This window comes from Gasterosteus aculeatus, chromosome 8 (assembly GCF_964276395.1).
Source record: "Gasterosteus aculeatus chromosome 8, fGasAcu3.hap1.1, whole genome shotgun sequence".
In the NCBI taxonomy this organism is placed as follows: domain Eukaryota; kingdom Metazoa; phylum Chordata; class Actinopteri; order Perciformes; family Gasterosteidae; genus Gasterosteus; species Gasterosteus aculeatus.
This window is the reverse complement of record NC_135695.1, coordinates 5,845,821-5,865,691: the sequence shown is the minus strand read 5'-3', so window position 1 is coordinate 5,865,691 and position 19,871 is coordinate 5,845,821. Positions and strand designations below refer to the sequence as shown.

Genomic DNA, 19,871 nt, shown 5'->3' with positions numbered 1-19,871 from the left:
CCTCCGATGACGTCACAGTGATGTCACTCTGTGCTAAGGTGTGGAGGTTTACCTGCAGATACAGGTGAAAAGGAGTCATTGGTTGCATTGTGGGAAATGTAGGATTATGTGTTTAGGGAGTTTGACCTGTAATTGGGACATAAATTGAAATTTTGATTACCTTTTTGTTTTTTTGTATCAAGCTCTCGCAGGTCCAACTTTATTAGATTGTCTGAACAATTATTTTGTTGTTGGGTAGAAGATAATCGAATAGTTTGACACCTTTTTTTCCCCCCAAAGACACAACAACACAACATCCCCACAGCTGATTAAAGCGGCATAAACCTAATCAACGTACAGACGCCTAATCAAGAGTGTGCGTGTGTGTGTGTGTGTGTGTGCGTGCGTGTCATGATTCCCGATGGGGGGGGGCGGGCCTTGTGTGTCCCCGCCTTCGGACTTCACAATAAGTGCCCTTAGAAGGAGAGCCTGTCACACTTTTAACTGAAGAGCTTCTTTATTTCTTTTCGATTCCAATGGCGGCAAATCTGTAGTTCCTTTAATGTGAAATGATTCAAACCTCCTCTCCTGCCCAGAAGGTCAGCATGCGGGATCAGAGGTTCTCGGGTAAGTGACATCTGAATTGTCCATACCTTCACAAAGCGGCTCCTCTGCACTCTGCGCGTAAGCCGCGGCGTTATTGCGCAGTGACAGCTCGATCCAGGCCAATCAACAGCTGCCCGACAAACTAATCCGCGGCTTTTTAGTTATGCGGGATCATCTCCGCGAGTTGGCCTAGTTCCTGCAACCCACACGCGGACGCAGAAGGTGCTGGTCTTCCCGGTGGAGAAGTGGCCGCCTGGAGGGCAGCGGCAGGCGGCGGAAGGAAGGTGCGCGGCGCGGCGCGGTGGCGGCCGGCGGCGGCGGGGGCATGGACATGTTGCGCCGCTCGTCTGTGTTCGCGGCCGAAGTGTTTGACCGCTCGCCCACCGACAAGGAGCTGGTGTCCCAGGCCAAGGCGCTGTGCCGGGACTACATTCACTCCAGGCTCAACCGCGCCGGGATGGGCTGGTCGAAGCCCGAGTCCGGGCGCGCCGCACCGGGCGGCGGGCTGGGAGACGTCTCCTCGGCCCTGCTGTGGCTGGGTGAGTTTGTGTTTTGTGATCATTAAAAAATGAAGTGAATGAAAATGTAAAAACCTATTTGAATGATTGTTGGGACATGACTTCAAGTATGACATCACTCTCAATGTGTTTAATGTTCAATAAAAACACGTTGAAGGGAATAAATGTTCAGTTGTTGTCCCGGTATTAACAGTGAGTGGATTCTGAGGTTTCATTCCATTTGTGGTTGTCACCCCACCTCCACTTTAGATGTGCATTTCACTGGAAAGTCGAAAACAGACTGTTTAATTAGAAGAAAACAACAGGGGGGAATGTTTGATGTTTGGGAACACATTCCAGCCGAGTGTGTTCACCAAATCAAAAGATTCAAACCGAGCAATCGTCAGACAGGACCTTTGGACTTTGTTCCTTTAAATTGTACTGGATATTAAGTAATTCCAGGTTACCACAGAACATCTGCTATTCATAAATTGTTATTTTTCAAATGTGATTTAGAAGGAATAGTTGACATTTTCTTCTGACTTCGTAGAGTGGATTTCACTTATTTTCATGTTTGTGGCGTAAAGACAAATATCAGGGGCTTAGTGTTGCTCCTCTGAGCCGTCAGGGCTTCGTTACCATGGAAGCCACTCTGTCACGAACTGCACTCCCCAGAGAACTATTATCTAACTTTTGGAAAAACAAAAAAAAAGCAATTCCAGAGAGAAACAGACCTCAGGGGTTTGGAGGGTGAAAGCGGGACGGAGTCACCAGTGGGAAATGGTTGAAAAAGTTAAAGATGGAAAGTGTAAAAGTGACACACCACATCACCCGGTGATCAAGAGGGACTACAATGAACATAAGGATTAACACCATGAAGCCAGAAGGCCTTTTATTCACTTTTTCAATCATTATAGACCAGAAGCAGCATCTTCAAGCATTTAGAAGAGCAAACGCTAGTTCGTTTCCAGTCTTGCTTTGATTGTGTTTGACCACTATAAACAGACCATATTAACCCTTCTCAATGAGTTCATGTCTTGGCCAGGTGATGAGTTGGAGTACCTTCGACCCAACGTGTACCGCAACGTTGCGCGGCAGCTCAACATCACGGTGGCGTCGGAGAGCATTGTGTCCGATGCCTTCCTGGCTGTGGCTGCAGACATTTTCTCCACAGGTACGTCCACATCAGGATCTCGTCGTATTGTAAATCATGCAGCCGAGTGTGCAGCCCTGTATCATGGCAACGGACTTTAGCGCTTTTGTTCATCAGGTCCCCAAACTTGAAAACAAAGGAAGGTTAAAGAGCGTTCTAGCTGTTTTAGGGAAGTTCTTCTTGTTTGTCATCAAGAAGAGGGAACATAGCCTCAGACCGACACAATAAAGAAAGTGTTTATCTATGTTACTCCTACTGTAAATACGTATATATAATTACTAGAGCTGTCCATAATTTCCTCCCCGTCAAAAATCACCTTTTCCGGCCAACTTTTTCCTATAAACACCCTTTTTTTCAGGGCGACTGCGGAATTCTCCAGTTAGACGCTCTGTTGCAGTGGAAAACATTCAGTCCATATTAGGTTAACATGTCGCCAGAGCGAGTGATTGTTACAGACAGTTTGGACCCCACCCACGGAGCTCAGCCCTCAGCCTCAGCTGGTTCATACCTTCGGGACTTGTAACAAAGCAAATCTGCTGCAAAAGTAATCAGGTCTGTGTGGTCCTTACGAACTCCAGTGACTTAGAAATATCACCAACCGCCTCAGACGCAGCCATTTGAAAGAGTATAATTACCCAAATGGAAACACGCTTTGGGACTTGGACCCACAGTGACAGCTGATCGTCTAGACGTGTCACTGTGAAGAGGAAGTCCTGGGCACCAGCAGATAATTACCACAAACTATTCGAATGCTTATCAGCCTATAGTCACAAATGGGGAAAAAGGGACGGCTCAACTTGACGCTTTTGGTTCATCATTATTTTCCCTGAAGGCGTTTCCGAACACAGGCAGATGTTTTCTGTGGATAAAAAAAAAACTCTGACGAAACTTCCTGTCTACGGTCGATAGACGTTACGAAATGGGAAATGAACTGACATTTCTGTGGTTATTTAAAGTTCAGATTAAAGTCACATTGGCCACAGTAGAAAAAAAACCCAAACAACCTGCCCACGCTGTGACCATCCGGTACGTTGAATTGAATTCTACCCCCTTTTTTTTTTTTTTATACCTATAGGAAGACGCACACTTTCACAGCTGGTGGACTGTGTTAGCGTGAATGCAATATCTGCCAGCTAAGGCTGAAGCACAACATGCAGTTGAGTTGCATTGGGGAAATGTTGCGCCCTGAGTTATTAGAACTTGATAGCATAAGCTATCAGACCTCATTTGTAAAAGGTAAACCTTTATCTACAATATATATTGGACAGCAGCATTCCATGTGCGCACTATGGAGAGTATCATTCTGCAAATTCCAGATCTCACGGTCAAAGAGGAACATGACCTCCGTTTACGGGATCCTGGGAGTGAATCGGGCGACAGACGCAGAAGATGGATGCAGTTGGGGGCTCATTTTGTATCCGTTCAGACGTGTAAACACTCCAGAAAGAGCCTGAAGCTTTGACTGTAAATGGCGCTGCGGCAAAATCTCAACAACTGAACTAAGTCGGAAAAATGATCTGCTCACTAATCTAGCGAGGCAAGCTGTCTGACTGCTGCCCAGAGCTTTGTGTTTGGCTTTTCTCCTCTGCGGGACAGACAGGCATGTAGGCCGCCTGCCTGCCTGCCTGCCGCTGAGGTTTTAGAGTTTGTTCATCCGCCCCCGAATAAAAGCTGCTGGCAGCATTTGGCTGCAATAACAAAACTCCTCTCAAACATCCACTCCAGATTGTCAGATGTTGCGTACTTTGTCCTGACGGTGTCTCTCCTTGTCAGGTGTGACATGGGGGAAGGTGGTGTCTCTGTACGCCGTGGCGGGAGCCCTGGCTGTGGACTGCGTTCGCCACGGCCACCCGGCTATTGTCCATACCATTGTCGACTGCATGGGGGAGTTTGTCCGCAAGAGCCTGACCACCTGGCTGAAAAGGAGAGGGGGCTGGGTAAGGGCAGGTTCTTCATTTAACCTGTTCCATTGTGAGTGTTGCTGATGAAGGTATGTGCGTATTTGTGGCAAAGTAAGTTAAGCTCACTATATGAACAAAAGTCCTGGCGAAAAAGTCACAGCATCCACATAAAGGAAATATATATTCAGGGCGTGAAATTGGCAAATTGAATGAACAAGTGCTTCATAATTCATGGATGGTGGGTGTTCTTTGAATATTGGGGCCGTAGTCCTCTAATAAACATCCCAAGTTTCCAGAGTCCAACGGGACTTGGATTAGAAACTCAAATTGGCGGCATCGTCGTGCGCTGAAAAGTGATGCTGAAGTGCCTTGAACTTCTCGATCAATAGGGGGCGACTCCTCGGGTTGCAGGAATGCGCTTGGTTGCATAGTAATCTATGAGAAAATAGCTCCGCTTCTATAACATGACATAACAAATTGTACAAATAATATGGTGTTCAACAGAGCAGGACATTCCTTTAGTAAATTACAGTCGCTTTTAGAGTGAAATAGACCATGAAGCAGAGGATTTAGGGCCGTGACAGCTTTCTGATTTAATGTCGTCTCTGTATTTGTCTTTCAGTTAACATGTTGTAACATGTTGGTTGCGTGAAATGATCTGTGTTGCTCTGAACAAAACATGTTAAATGTTGAACTTTTTTTGGATCAATTATCAAGATGTTGTGTCAATTGCTAAATTGATTGATCCTTTTCGCTCTTACTGTATGAATATTTGGACTACTGCCCCCTGCCCGTCATCTGGAGATGATCTGGATATGTGTACAGATGCACATTGCTCCCTTTAATAATTCAGATACCCGAGCTGGTACGAGAGAAAACCATCAAGAAAATATATGACCTATAAATGTATAACGGCACTAAAGTACGGTGCATTGACGATATAACACCGACATCCATTCCATACCACAGACAGAACAGTTGAATAGTCTATTCTGCAGAATCCTATTGATGCAAAACGTCATTATGATAAAACCGGGGAGACAACAAAGCCAAGCCGAAGGAACAAGGCCTGGCAACGCTCCACTGCCCCACTCTGCTGGAAAGAGCACAGGCGAACCGATGCGAACGTGCACTCACAGACGGGGCGGCCGGTTTTGTTTTGGAGGCAAGTGGGGTGTAACAAAATGAGGAGCAAGGCATTGTATGACTGACCTCCATGAGCACAAATGAGGTACCTGTCCCAGTCTGAGCTCAAACGTTCATATTTCCACACGGGGAGGAAATTGGCGCGTGAGAAAAGCTAAATAACAATCTGAGATGTGACGGATCTGAGGAGGGAGAAGTGTTTAGTGTCAGGTTTGACACTTAAAACTGTGCTGTCTGGGAAATGTCATTGTCTATAAAAGGACTCCAGTTGCATAAGTCGGTTTTTCGAGTGAGCATTGCAGAGATTGCTGTGTGGGCTTCGGTTTTGGAAAAAACCCTTTTTAGGGCAAATCGGGACGTCGTTGCGGGTTCTGAGCGTAATGACAAATCAAAAACACATGTTGGGATTTCATGTCCCCCCCCCTCTCTTGTTTCATTCCACAGTCTGAAATCATTATGTGAGCTCTGTGTCTTCTCTCCCGCCACAGGTGGATGTTACGAAATGCGTGGTGAACACAGACCCCAGCTTCCGCTCTCACTGGCTGGTGTCGGCCGTCTGTGCCTTCGGACACTATCTGAAGGCCACCGTGTTGTACCTCCTCAGAGACACGTGAACTACAAAGTCTCTCTCTCTCACACACACACACGCTCTGCACCCTGCACAAAAGATTTTACTGCTTCGGATTGTGTTTACACTCGTTTGCACTGAGCCTTCTTCCACAAATGACCATACCTGCACAGAAAAAAAGGCTTTCCGCGCCTCCTCTGCTTCCAATGCGAGATTGTCTATTCATTGTCAGTGGTAAGGTTATGGCACACTTTTGACACAAAGGCATAAAATCATTCACTCTTGAGGTTTTTTAGCGTCTAATTTGTTCCACAATCAGCAGAACTGCTCATTCGTTGTGCTCCTTGTTTGTCAGAGGCTTGGCTGTCCCTAGTGGTTAAAAATGGTAACTGCTGTAAGGGCTTCTACTGGAATCTCCGCTTCTCTTGGGGGTGGCAAACGCGGCACAGAATACAGATAGAAAACATGTGTTTTCCCTCAATCGAGGCACTAAGAAAATGATTAAGTTATGTTATTTCCAAAGATAATTTGGGGAAGAGTATGCGAGGGTCTTGAAGATTGATATGGTGTTTTTTTCGCCATCACTTGCAGGAACATTTGAAAAGGGGACCAAACAGATACGATTGGCTCTGTGGTTATTAGTGAGTAAATGTTGTCTCTGCCAACACTTGTTTTTTCATGTTATTCTGTATTGCAACACAAAGGTGGAAAGAAAATTAAAGTTGATATTCACACAGCCAACTTGTTCTAATATTTTTCAGAAATGAAATGTTTTGACCAGGGTTCCTCTAACTTATACATTGTTTACGCTTTCCTCCCTACTCACTCGGTACTCTTCTAAGTCTTTTTAAGCAAAGGCATATATATATATATATATTACATTTGAAACTATAAGATTTAGCCCCCTTCCCTGCCCTAATACTGTTTGTACAATCCCTAATGAATCTGATGAATCAAGCCTGTGATATCTACGTATGTGTATTTGTGCACTACTTCATTGTCCACTGTGAGGCAGAGTACGCCATCGCTGTACTGCAATTGCATTAACACAAGTTTCTATGTACGATTTGTCCAAGCAAGAGCACTTTCGTAACATAATTTTGTGTAAATAATTTATTCCAGTAGTAAATGGACTTTCACATTGCACGTAGCACTAGGGGTCCTAGAAAACAGACACGAGTGTGAGTCATCTGCAACTGTATATATGAAAAATAATAAAATGGGTTTAACAACAATTTTGTGTGGCAGCTATTTTCCAGGAGGTGAGTACACCATTTCAGATGAAATAACTGCTCATTAACCTTCCATTAAATGCACCTCATTACCAGATTGTTCCAGCATGTTTCTTGAGAATTGTAATTCTGAAGGAATTTACCAATTTTTAATAGATTACGTACTTTTTCCCCAATCTTGTCGGAAAATGCTTCCGTTAACCTTACTGTCGCCATTTGTTAACTGGTCTTACGATCAGCTGAGGTCGCATCACGGATATCAACGCGGCTAAAATCTGAAAACATGAACGCACCAGATGGTTTTCAACGGTACGGCTACGTCAGCCGCTACCGATTGGTTTGGGAAACGTGACTCCATTCCGATTTTGATTGGATGTCGTTAGAAATGTCCCGCCTCCCGGCAAATTCCTCAGCGGGACTCTCCTCCCATTGGTCCACCCGGTCGGAGTCTGGAGAACAACAAGCAAGCTAGGGTGAAGACCGTCGGGATGGATGCAGGTAAACGAGCTTTATACAGCACATTAGCATTTATTCCTCTACTTTACCAAGCCCCTATTCCACCCAAAAAACGAATCACAACAACACTACACCGCACTTCGACACACCATTTCCAGCTTGGTCGTGACAGAATTGCCAACTCCAGCTGCCAGCCCAACACATCCCGTTGCTTCGTAGCCTCGGTGGCGTTAGCCTGCTAATATGATGACTAAAGCTTATTGCTAACCAGCGGTAGCTTGTTGTTATTGCTCAACGTGGTGGATTCCCCGCTCTGACAGCTCGCTGCACCGCCGCAAAACTACTTGTTATTGCTCGACGTGTCGTCTTTGTTCGTGACATTAGTCGTCGTCAAGTTTCCCTGTTCGTAATTCGCCTCCCGTCCTCGGGCGGACTGTTCATGCTAACGCGACGTTACGCCCAAGACGGATACAGCGGTCGATGCACTGTCACTCACCACCGCATCAGCTGCTAGGCTAACGCTGCTATTAGCCAGCAGAGCAACACTCACGCACTTTAATAACGTAACACTCTTCAGGAATTACGAGCAGGCTTCTCATTGCATTCCCGTCTCCTTCGACTGCAAACACACGAGCCTGTAAGTTAAATGTCAGCGTTCTGGGTCCAGGCTGACTTAAGGGACGGATGCCGTGAGTAAGCGAGCTATTCAACGTCGCCTCTCTTATTAGTTAACGTCACAGGACTCGTTCAGTTGGATAACGCAACTTTCGTGTTGGTGATGAACAGCGAAAGTTATTTTCCTAACGTCGCATCGGAAGTGTGAATGGCTGCGGACGTCCAGTGAAACGCAGGTGCTTCTTATGGGGAGACTTTACACTTTTGATGGTCATAACTGGTTTGCCTCAGTTTTATCTGGCGTTGATCCCAGTATTTCTGACTTGATTGCTGTTTGCCATCGCAATTATCACATAATTGCACCAGGGAGATGTCTGTTTGTGTTGCATGTGTGATGTATGTTTGTTTCATGTATGTGTGTGTGTTTTTTCTCTGTGTCTTGCATGTAACGTAATTTTACGTCGCAAGACTATGAATCCATAATTGTTGGAATGCATTAACGATGCATTCCAAGTATTGTTCTTCGAATCTTTATTGTTGGAATGCATTGAGATGCATTCCAAGTATTGTTCTTCGAATCTTTATTGTTGGAATGCATTAACGATGCATTCCAAGTATTGTTCTTCGAATCTTTATTGTTGGAATGCATTGAGATGCATTCCAAGTATTGTTCTTCGAATCTTTATTGTTGGAATGCATTAACGATGCATTCCAAGTATTGTTCTTCGAATCTTTATTAGTTGGAATGCTTTAAGCATTCCAAGTATTGTTCTTCTAATCTTTATTGTTGGAATGCATTGAGATGCATTCCAAGTATTGTTCTTCTAATCTTTATTGTTGGAATGCATTAACGATGCATTCCAAGTATTGTTCTTCGAATCTTTATTTCTTCATCTTCAACTTCTATTTCTTCCGCGCCACCTTTCAACTCCTTCACACTTTCAGCTATTAAAATCCTTCAAATATTAAAATGTTCAGCTTCTTTCTGGCTTGAGGGCTATGACTTTTCAGCTTTCTACCTCTTAAGCTTGAATTTATATAAATCAATAATCGTTAATATTTTAACATGGTTTTCAAATGGAGTTTGCTTTTCAAATCCTCTTCAACTTCTTCAACTTTCAGATTTTTCAGCTTCGCAAATCTTTCAGCTACAGACACCATTTCAACTCTCAAATGTTCACACAAGTCTCAACTATTTTATGAAAAAAACTGCTTCTTGATATCTATTGTACTTTTTTCATTATCACTGATTATGTTTCACTAGTTTTTCGCTCCGTTTCTGACTTTTACATGAGTGTGTATTGCGTCTGCTAGAGTGGAGAGCTCGCGGGCTAGAGGCTGAAGCAGCGCAGAAATCTGGTTAAAAAAGTATGGAACTTCTGTCCTTGCAGCCAAAGTATACACTCTAGAGGCTTAATTTCTTCAGATTAATGAGGGTATGGTTGTGCTGATTGGATTAATGTGTTCGTGGAATCCCAGAGTTTTTTAGTTTTGGCGCAAGGAGTGTTTGAGTGACACAACCTCTGCCAAAAGCCCCATAGGCTCCAATACAAATCTGCCGACATATTTCTCACAAAAATCCACAAGGTACACGTTCTGTCAACGGCCATAGGAGCCGTATTTATTACCGGACAGACATAAAAAGCACATCCACGCGTTCGGTAGAGTCTTGGGTCTCATACAAACGCCGTATTTTTTAGATAGCTGTTATAGTTTTTCGCTGGTTCCCATTTGTCTGAGGTGTGGATTCTGTGTAACTTGCTGCCATGTCTCCCCTTTTGCAGCCGCACAGGTGCGCCGTTGTCGTGGTTACGAGCACTCACACGCTGCAGGATCTGTCTGTGGCTCACAGCTGCTCCTTGTGACCTGATTAGTGGAGTCACATGACGCAGCTATGCTTTCTGTCAACAGACCAATATGATAAAGACACTCGCCCCCCCTCCCCCCTCCACCCTGACCTCTGCTCACTGTTAATCACTCAGTCAGTCAGTCAGTCTGTCTAATTCTCCTCCCCTCTCCCTCTCTCTCTTCCTCACCACCATTCCCTTCCTCACCCTCTCACCCTCCCTCCCTCTATCTACACCCCCCCACCCCACCCAATCCAATAGGTGCGCCGTTGTCGTGGTTACTCGCTCACACGCTGCAGGATCTCTGTCTGTGGCTCAAAGCTGCTCCTATGACCTGATTAGTGGAGTCACATGACGCAGCTATGCTTTCTGTCAACAGACCAATATGATAAAGACACTCGCCCCCCCTCCCCCTCCACCCTGACCTCTTCTCACTGTTTATCACTCAGTCAGTCAGTATGTCTGTCTATTTCTCCTCTCTCTCTCTCTCCCTCTATCTCTTCCTCAACACCCCTCCCTTCCTCACCCTCTCACCCTCCCTCCCTCTATCTACACCCCCCCACCCCACCCAATCCAATAGGTGCGCCGTTGTCGTTGTTACTCGCTCACACGCTGCAGGATCTATGTCTGTGGCTCAAAGCTGCTCCTATGACCTGATTAGTGGAGTCACATGACGCAGCTATGCTTTCTGTCAACAGACCAATATGATAAAGACACTCGCCCCCCCTCCCCCCTCCACCCTGACCTCTTCTCACTGTTAATCACTCAGTCAGTCAGTATGTCTGTCTATTTCTCCTCTCTCTCTCTCCCTCTATCTCTTCCTCACCACCCCTCCCTTCCTCACCCTCTCACCCTCCCTCCCTCTATCTACACCCCCCCACCCAATCCATTAGGTGCGCCGTTGTCGTGGTTACTCGCTCACACGCTGCAGGATCTGTCTGTGGCTCAAAGCTGCTCCTATGACCTGATTAGTGGAGTCACATGACGCAGCTATGCTTTCTGTCAACAGACCAATATGATAAAGACACTCGCCCCCCCTCCCCCCTCCACCCTGACCTCTTCTCACTGTTAATCACTCAGTCAGTCAGTATGTCTGTCTATTTCTCCTCCTCTCTCTCTCCCTCTATCTCTTCCTCACCACCCCTCCCTTCCTCACCCTCTCACCCTCCCTCCCTCTATCTACACCCCTTCACCCTACCCAATCCAATAATTTCAAAATAAAAGCCCCATGGAGGGAATTTTTACTGTAATGTTTGTGATGAGGCCTATTAATTAAAAACTTCTTAGTTTGAATAACAAACATTCTTTCTCCCAACCCCCCCTCACCCAATTCCACCATTACAAACTAAAAGCCTCAATGATTATCTGTACCTTAACCATGAAGTGGTTTCGTTGAAATGCGCATTGCTCTTTCAAATACTACTATAACCACTACGAATATTACAAGTACTTCTAGTAGAACTACAACTGATACTTCTACTACCATACTACTAGTATTTCTACTGCTATTAATACAACTACTACTAATGTTATTAAAAATACTACTATGGCTAATAGTATCAGTATTCCAGCTGTTTCTACTGCTATTGATACTAAACCGACTTCTACTGCTAGTACTAATACCCAAATTACAACTAACATTACTACAAACAATTTTAAACCTCTTTTTATTCATCTCAGCTTTTGTTATTTTCTGTACTTTTTAAAATTCATTTAAGCTCCTGCAACTTCTGTTTTGCAATATTTCACATTTATTTCAGCTGTTTTCATTTCTGCTTTTTCAGCAAATCTATTGAAATTCCTTTCAGCTTCTCCCATTTCTGTATTTTCAACTATTTCAAATTAATTTCAGCTTTTCTAATATCTTTTATTTCAGCAAATGTATTCAAATTCCCTTCAACTTTCTGTATTTTCAGCTATTTTCAAATATTCAGCAAATGTACTCAAATTCCCTTCAACTTTCTGTATTTTCAGCTATTTTTAAATATTCAGCAAATGTATTCAAATTCCCTTCAACTTTCTGTATTTTCAGCTATTTTTAAATATTCAGTGCAGCTTTCAGCTTTTTGCATTCCAACGCATTTTCAGCAGGAAATGCCTTTTCTAGTTGTTGGAATGCATTGAGATGCATTCCAAGTATTGTTCTTCGAATCTTTATTTCTTCAACTTCTTCTATTTCTTCCGCGCCCCCTTTCAACTCCTTCACATTTTCAGCTATTAAAATCCTTCAAATATTAAAATGTTCAGCTCCTTTCTGGCTTGAGGGCTATGACTTTTCAGCTTTCTACATCTTATGCTTGAATTTATATAAATCAATAATCATTAATATTTTAACATGGTTTTCAAATGGAGTTTGCCTTCAAATCCTCCTAAACTTCTTCAACTTTCAGATTTTTCAGCTTCGCAAATCTTTCAGCTACAGACACCATTTCAACTTTCAAATGTTGACACAAGTCTCAACTATTTTATGAAAAAAACTGCTTCTTGATATCTATTGTACTTTTTTCATAATCACTGATTATGTTTCACTAGTTCTTCGCTCCGTTTCTGACTTTTACATGAGTGTGTATTGCGTCTGCTAGAGGCGGGACCTCGAGGCTAGAGTGTGGAGCAGCGCAGAAATCTGGGTAAAAAAGTATCGAACTTCTGTCCTTGCAGCCAAAGTATACACTCTAGAGGCTTCATTTCTTCAGATTAATGAGGGTATGGTTGTGCTGATTGGATTAATGTGTTCATGGAATCCCAGAATTTTTTAGTTTTGGCGCAAGGAGTGTTTGAGTGACACAACCTCTGGCAAAAGCCCCATAGGCTCCAATACAAATCTGCCGACATATTTCTCACAAAAATCCACAAGGTACACGTTCTGTCAACGGCCATAGGAGCCGTATTTATTACCGGACAGACATAAAACGCACATCCACGCGTTCGGTAGAGTCTTGGGTCTCATACAAACGCCGTATTTTTTAGATAGCTGTTATAGTTTTGCGCTGGTTCTCATTTGTTTGAGGTGTGGATTCTGTGTAACTCGCTGTCCTGTGTCTGCCCCTTTGCAGCCGCACAGGTGCGGCGTTGTCGTGGTTACGAGCACTCACATGCTGCAGGATCTGTCTGTGGCTCACAGCTGCTCCTTGTGACCTGATTAGTGGAGTCACATGACGCAGCTATGCTTTCTGTCAACAGACCAATATGATAAAGACACTCGCCCCCCCTCCCCCCTCCACCCTGACCTCTACTTACTGTTAATCACTCTCAGTCAGTCAGTCAGTCTAATTCTCCTCCCCTCTCCCTCTCTTCCTCACCACCATTCCCTTCCTCACCCTCTCACCCTCCCTCCCTCTATCTACACCCCCCCACCCCACCCAATGCAATAGGTGCGCCGTTGCCGTGGTTACTCGTAAACACGCTGCAGTATCTCTGTGTGTGACTCACAGCTGCTTCTATGACGTGATTAGTGGAGTCACATGACGCAGCTATGCTTTCTGTCAACAGACCAATATGATAAAGACACTCGCCCCCCCTCCCCCCTCCCCCCTCCACCCTGACCTCTTCTCACTGTTAATCACTCAGTCAGTCAGTATGTCTATTTCTCCTCCTCTCCCTCTATCTCTTCCTCACCACCCCTCCCTTCCTCACCCTCTCACCCTCCCTCCCTCTATCTACACCCCCCCAACCCACCCAATCCAATAATTTCAAAATAAAAGCCACATGGAGGGAATTTTTACTGTAATGTTTGTGATGAGGCCTATTAATTAAAAACTTCTTAGTTTGAATAACAAACATTCTGTCTCCCACTACGAATATTACTCGTACTTCTAGTACTACAACTGATACTTCTACTACCATACTACTAGTATTTCTACTGCTATTAATACTACAACTACTACTAATGTTATTACAAATACGACTATGGCTAATAGTATTACAGCTGTTTCTACTGCTATTGATACTAAACCTACTATTACTGCTAGTACTACTAATACCACAATTATAACTAATACTACTACTAATATTACTACAAACAATTTTAAACAAATTTAAGCTCCTGCAACTTCTGTTTTTAGAAAATCTATTGAAATTCAGCTTCCCCACTTCCTGTATTTTCAGCAGTTCTTTAAAATAATTTCAGCTATTATGCCTCTATCAACAGCAATTTTTCAATATTCATTTCTGTATTTTTTTGCAATATTTCAAATTTATTTCAGCTGTTTTCATTTCTGCTTTTTCAGCAAATCTATTGAAATTCCTTTCAGCTTCTCCCATTTCTGTATTTTCAGCAATTTCAAATTCATTTCAGCTTTTCTAATATCTATAATTTCAGCAAATGTATTCAAATTCCCTTCAACTTTCTGTATTTTCAGCTATTTTAAAAAGTTCATTTCAGCTTTCAGCTTTTTGCATTCCAACGCATTTTCAGCAGGAAATGCATTTTCTAGTTCCGACTTATTATTCTATTTCTTCCGCGCCCCCTTTCAACTCCTTCACATTTTCAGCTATTAAAATCCTTCAAATATTAAAATGTTCAGCTCCTTTCTGGCTTGAGGGCTATGACTTTTCAGCTTTCTACCTCTTATGCTTGAATTTATATAAATCAATAATCATTAATATTTTAACATGGTTTTCAAATGGAGTTTGCTTTCAAATCCTCCTAAACTTCTTCAACTTTCAGATTTTTCAGCTTTGCAAATCTTTCAGCTACAGACACCATTTCAACTTTCAAATGTTGACACAAGTCTCAACTATTTTATGAAAAAAACTGCTTCTTGATATCTATTGTACTTTTTTCATAATCACTGATTATGTTTCACTAGTTTTTCGCTCCGTTTCTGACTTTTACATGAGTGTGTATTGCGTCTGCTAGAGTGGAGAGCTCGCGGGCTAGAGGCTGAAGCAGCGCAGAAATCTGGTTAAAAAAGTATGGAACTTCTGTCCTTGCAGCCAAAGTATACACTCTAGAGGCTTCATTTCTTCAGATTAATGAGGGTATGGTTGTGCTGATTGGATTAATGTGTTCATGGAATCCCAGAGTTTTTTAGTTTTGGCGCAAGGAGTGTTTGAGTGACACAACCTCTGGCAAAAGCCCCATAGGCTCCAATACAAATCTGCCGACATATTTCTCACAAAAATCCACAAGGTACACGTTCTGTCAACGGCCATAGGAGCCGTATTTATTACCGGACAGACATAAAAAGCACATCCACGCGTTCGGTAGAGTCTTGGGTCTCATACAAACGCCGTATTTTTTAGATAGCTGTTATAGTTTTGCGCTGGTTCTCATTTGTGTGAGGTGTGGATTCTGTGTAACTTGCTGCCATGTCTCTGTCTTTTGCAGCAGATCGTTAATGAGCACAGGTGCGCCGTTGTCGTGGTTACGAGCACTCACACGGCTGCAAGATCTGTGTGTGACTCACAGCTGCTCCAATGACGTGATTAGTGGAGTCACATGACGCAGCTATGCTTTCTGTCAACAGACCAATATGATAAAGACACTAGCCCCCCCTCCCCCCTCCACCCTGACCTCTACTTACTGTTAATCACTCTCAGTCAGTCAGTCAGTCTAATTCTCCTCCCCTCTCCCTCTCTTCCTCACCACCATTCCCTTCCTCACCCTCTCACCCTCCCTCCCTCTATCTACACCCCCCCACCCCACCCAATCCAATAGGTGCGCCGTTGCCGTGGTTACTCGTAAACACGCTGCAGTATCTCTGTGTGTCTCACAGCTGCTCCAATGACGTGATTACTGGAGTCACATGATGCAGCTATGCTTTCTGTCAACAGACCAATATGATAAAGACACTAGCCCCCCCTCCCCCCTCCCCCCTGACCTCTACTTACTGTTAATCACTCTCAGTCAGTCTAATTCTCCTCCCCTCTCCCTCTCTTCCTCACCACCATTCCCTTCCTCACCCTCTCACCCTCCCTCCCTCTATCTACACCCCCCCACCCCACCCAATGCAATAGGTGCGCCGTTGCCGTGGTTACTCGTAAACACGCTGCAGTATCTCTGTGTGTGACTCACAGCTGCTCCAATGACCTGATTAGTGGAGTCACATGACGCAGCTATGCTTTCTGTCAACAGACCAATATGATAAAGACACTCGCCCCCCCTCCCCCCTCCACCCTGACCTCTTCTCACTGTTAATCACTCAGTCAGTCAGTATGTCTGTCTATTTCTCCTCCTCTCTCTCTCCCTCTATCTCTTCCTCACCACCCCTCCCTTCCTCACCCTCTCACCCTCCCTCCCTCTATCTACACCCCCCCAACCCACCCAATCCAATAATTTCAAAATAAAAGCCACATGGAGGGAATTTTTACTGTAATGTTTGTGATGAGGCCTATTAATTAAAAACTTCTTAGTTTGAATAACAAACATTCTGTCTCCCACTACGAATATTACTCGTAATTCTAGTACTACAACTGATACTTCTACTACCATACTACTAGTATTTCTACTGCTATTAATACTACAACTACTACTAATGTTATTACAAATACGACTATGGCTAATAGTATTACAGCTGTTTCTACTGCTATTGATACTAAACCTACTATTACTGCTAGTACTACTAATACCACAATTATAACTAATACTACTACTAATATTACTACAAAAAATTTTAAACAAATTTAAGCTCCTGCAACTTCTGTTTTTAGAAAATCTATTGAAATTCAGCTTCCCCACTTCCTGTATTTTCAGCAGTTCTTTAAAATAATTTCAGCTATTCTTATGCCTCTATCAACAGCAATTTTTCACTATTCATTTCTGTATTTTTTTGCAATATTTCAAATTTATTTCAGCTGTTTTCATTTCTGCTTTTTCAGCAAATCTATTGAAATTCCTTTCAGCTTCTCCCATTTCTGTATTTTCAGCAATTTCAAATTCATTTCAGCTTTTCTAATATCTATAATTTCAGCAAATGTATTCAAATTCCCTTCAACTTTCTGTATTTTCAGCTATTTTAAAAAGTTCATTTCAGCTTTCAGCTTTTTGCATTCCAACGCATTTTCAGCAGGAAATGCATTTTCTAGTTCCGACTTATTCCTCTATTTCTTCCGCCGCACCTTTCAACTCCTTCATACTTTCAGCTATTAAAACCATTCAAATATTAAAATGTTCAGCTTCTTTCTGGCTTGGGGGCTATGACTTTTCAGCTTTCTACCTCTTAAGCTTGAATTTATATAAATCAATAATCATTAATATTTTAACATGGTTTTCAAATGGAGATTGTTTTCAAATCCTCCTTAAACTTCTTCAACTTCTTCAACTTTCAGATTTTTCAGCTTCGCGAATCTTTCAGCTACAGACACCATTTCAACTCTCAAATGTTCACACAAGTCTCAACTATTTTATGAAAAAAACTGCTTCTTGATATCTATTGTACTTTTTTCATAATCACTGATTATGTTTCACTAGTTCTTCGCTCCGTTTCTGACTTTTACATGAGTGTGTATTGCGTCTGCTAGAGTGGAGAGCTCGAGGCTAGAGTGTGGGGCATCGCAGGAATCTGGTTAAAAAAATATGGAACTTCTGTCCTTGCAGCCAAAGTATACACTCTAGAGGCTTCATTTCTTCAGATTAATGAGGGTATGGTTGTGCTGATTGGATTAATGTGTTCATGGAATCCCAGAGTTCTTTAGTTTTGGCGCAAGGTGTGTTTGAGTGACACAACCTCTGCCAAAAGCCCCATAGGCTCCAATACAAATCTGCCGACATATTTCTCACAAAAATCCACAAGGTACACGTTCTGTCAACGGCCATAGGAGCCGTATTTATTACCGGACAGACATAAAAACACATCCACGCGTTCGGTAGAGTCTTGGGTCTCATACAAACGCCGTATTTTTTAGATAGCTGTTATAGTTTTGCGCTGGTTCCCATTTGTTTGAGGTGTGGATTCTGTGTAACTTGCTGCCATGTCTCTGTCTTTTGCAGTAGATCGTTAATGAGCACAGGTGCGCCGTTGTCGTGGTTACGAGCACTCACACGCTGCAGGATCTGTCTGTGGCTCACAGCTGCTCCTTGTGACCTGATTAGTGGAGTCACATGACGCAGCTATGCTTTCTGTCAACAGACCAATATGATAAAGACACTCGCCCCCCCCCCCCCCCCCCCCTCCCCCCTGACCTCTACTTACTGTTAATCACTCTCAGTCAGTCAGTCAGTCTAATTCTCCTCCCCTCTCCCTCTCTTCCTCACCACCATTCCCTTCCTCACCCTCTCACCCTCCCTCCCTCTATCTACACCCCCCCACCCCACCCAATGCAATGGGTGCGCCGTTGCCGTGGTTACTCGTAAACACGCTGCAGTATCTCTGTGTGTGACTCACAGCTGCTCCAATGACGTGATTAGTGGAGTCACATGACGCAGCTATGCTTTCTGTCAACAGACCAATATGATAAAGACACTCGCCCCCCCCCCCCCCCCCCCCCTCCACCCTGACCTCTTCTCACTGTTAATCACTCAGTCAGTCAGTATGTTTGTCTATTTCTCCTCCTCTCTCTCTCCCTCTATCTCTTCCTCACCACCCCTCCCTTCCTCACCCTCTCACCCTCCCTCCCTCTATCTACACCCCCCCACCCCACCCAATCCAATAATTTCAAAATAAAAGCCCCATGGAGGGAATTTTTACTGTAATGTTTGTGATGAGGCCTATTAATTAAAAACTTCTTAGTTTGAATAACAAACATTCTGTTTCCCAACCCCCCCTCACCCAATTCCATCATTACAAACTAAAAGCTTCAATGATTATCTGTACCTTAACCATGAAGCGGTTTCGTTGAAATACGCATTGCTCTTTCAAATACTACTATAACCACTACGAATATTACTAGTACTTCTAGTAGAACTACAACTGATACTTCTACTACCATACTACTAGTATTTCTACTGCTATTAATACAACTACTACTAATGTTATTAAAAATACTACTATGGCTAATAGTATCAGTATTCCAGCTGTTTCTACTGCTATTGATACTAAACCGACTTCTACTGCTAGTACTAATACCCAAATTACAACTAACATTACTACAAACAATTTTAAACCTCTTTTTATTCATCTCAGCTTTTGTTATTTCTGTACTTTTTAAAATTCATTTAAGCTCCTGCAACTTCTGTTTTGCAATATTTCACATTTATTTCAGCTGTTTTCATTTCTGCTTTTTCAGCAAATCTATTGAAATTCCTTTCAGTTTCTCCCATTTCTGTATTTTCAGCTATTTCAAATTAATTTCAGCTTTTCTAATATCTTTTATTTCAGCAAATGTATTCAAATTCCCTTCAACTTTCTGTATTTTCAGCTATTTTTAAATATTCAGCAAATGTACTCAAATTCCCTTCAACTTTCTGTATTTTCAGCTATTTTTAAATATTCAGCAAATGTACTCAAATTCCCTTCAACTTTCTGTATTTTCAGCTATTTTTTAAATATTCAGCAAATGTATTCAAATTCCCTTCAACTTTCTGTATTTTCAGCTATTTTTAAATATTCAGTGCAGCTTTCAGCTTTTTGCATTCCAACGCATTTTCAGCAGGAAATGCCTTTTCTAGTTCTTCAACTTCATCTTCTTCTATTTCTTCCGCGGCACCTTTCAACTCCTTCACACTTTCAGCTATTAAAATCCTTCAAATATTAAAATGTTCAGCTCCTTTCTGGCTTGAGGGCTATGACTTTTCAGCTTTCTACCTCTTAAGCTTGAATTTATATAAATCAATAATCACTAATATTTAAACATGGTTTTCAAATGGAGATTGTTTTCAAATCGTCCTTAAACTTCTTCAACTTTCAGATATTTCAGCTCCGCCAATCTTTCAGCTACAGACACCATTTCAACTTTCAAATGTTGACACAGGTCTCAACTATTTTATGAAAAA

The 19,871-nt window shown here is 42.8% G+C and overlaps 2 protein-coding genes across 5 annotated transcripts in view; both read left to right on the top strand.

Moving 5' to 3' along the window:
* Nucleotides 1-380: 380 nt before the first annotated feature.
* On the top strand, nucleotides 381-7,085 carry boka (BCL2 family apoptosis regulator BOK a). Of its 3 annotated transcripts, none has more exons than XM_040183942.2 (5): nucleotides 381-606; nucleotides 747-1,124; nucleotides 2,128-2,256; nucleotides 4,009-4,172; nucleotides 5,771-7,085. In XM_040183942.2, the coding sequence occupies exons 2-5, from the start codon at nucleotides 911-913 to the stop codon at nucleotides 5,894-5,896; spliced, it is 633 nt and encodes a 210-aa protein (XP_040039876.1). In that variant the 5' UTR covers nucleotides 381-606; nucleotides 747-910; the 3' UTR covers nucleotides 5,897-7,085. The 3 variants fall into 3 exon arrangements, with proteins under 3 accessions (XP_040039876.1, XP_077964005.1, XP_040039877.1); XM_078107879.1 differs by having other exon boundaries at nucleotides 390-606; nucleotides 4,009-4,225; XM_040183943.2 differs by having other exon boundaries at nucleotides 443-1,124; nucleotides 4,009-4,225.
* Nucleotides 7,086-7,212: 127 nt separating this feature from the next.
* Nucleotides 7,213-19,871, top strand: part of atg4b (autophagy related 4B, cysteine peptidase) — a 36,777-nt gene continuing 24,118 nt past the window's right edge. The window contains exon 1 of one of the 2 annotated variants that reach the window (XM_040183937.2): nucleotides 7,213-7,580. In XM_040183937.2, coding sequence (XP_040039871.1) covers nucleotides 7,571-7,580 — 10 coding nt within the window. In that variant the 5' untranslated portion in view covers nucleotides 7,213-7,570. Of the gene's footprint in view, nucleotides 8,390-19,871 lie in introns of both variants that reach the window. The other variant, XM_040183938.2, reaches the window with a different exon arrangement.

Excerpts from the sequence above, each read along its gene's own strand:
- boka (XM_040183942.2), top strand. The coding sequence starts at position 911 with ATGGACATGTTGCGCCGCTCGTCTGTGTTCGCGGCCGAAGTGTTTGAC. Across the intron at positions 1,125-2,127 it reads CTCGGCCCTGCTGTGGCTGG|GTGATGAGTTGGAGTACCTT; the intron begins GTGAGTTTGTGT and ends TGTCTTGGCCAG. Across the intron at positions 2,257-4,008 it reads TGCAGACATTTTCTCCACAG|GTGTGACATGGGGGAAGGTG; the intron begins GTACGTCCACAT and ends TCTCCTTGTCAG.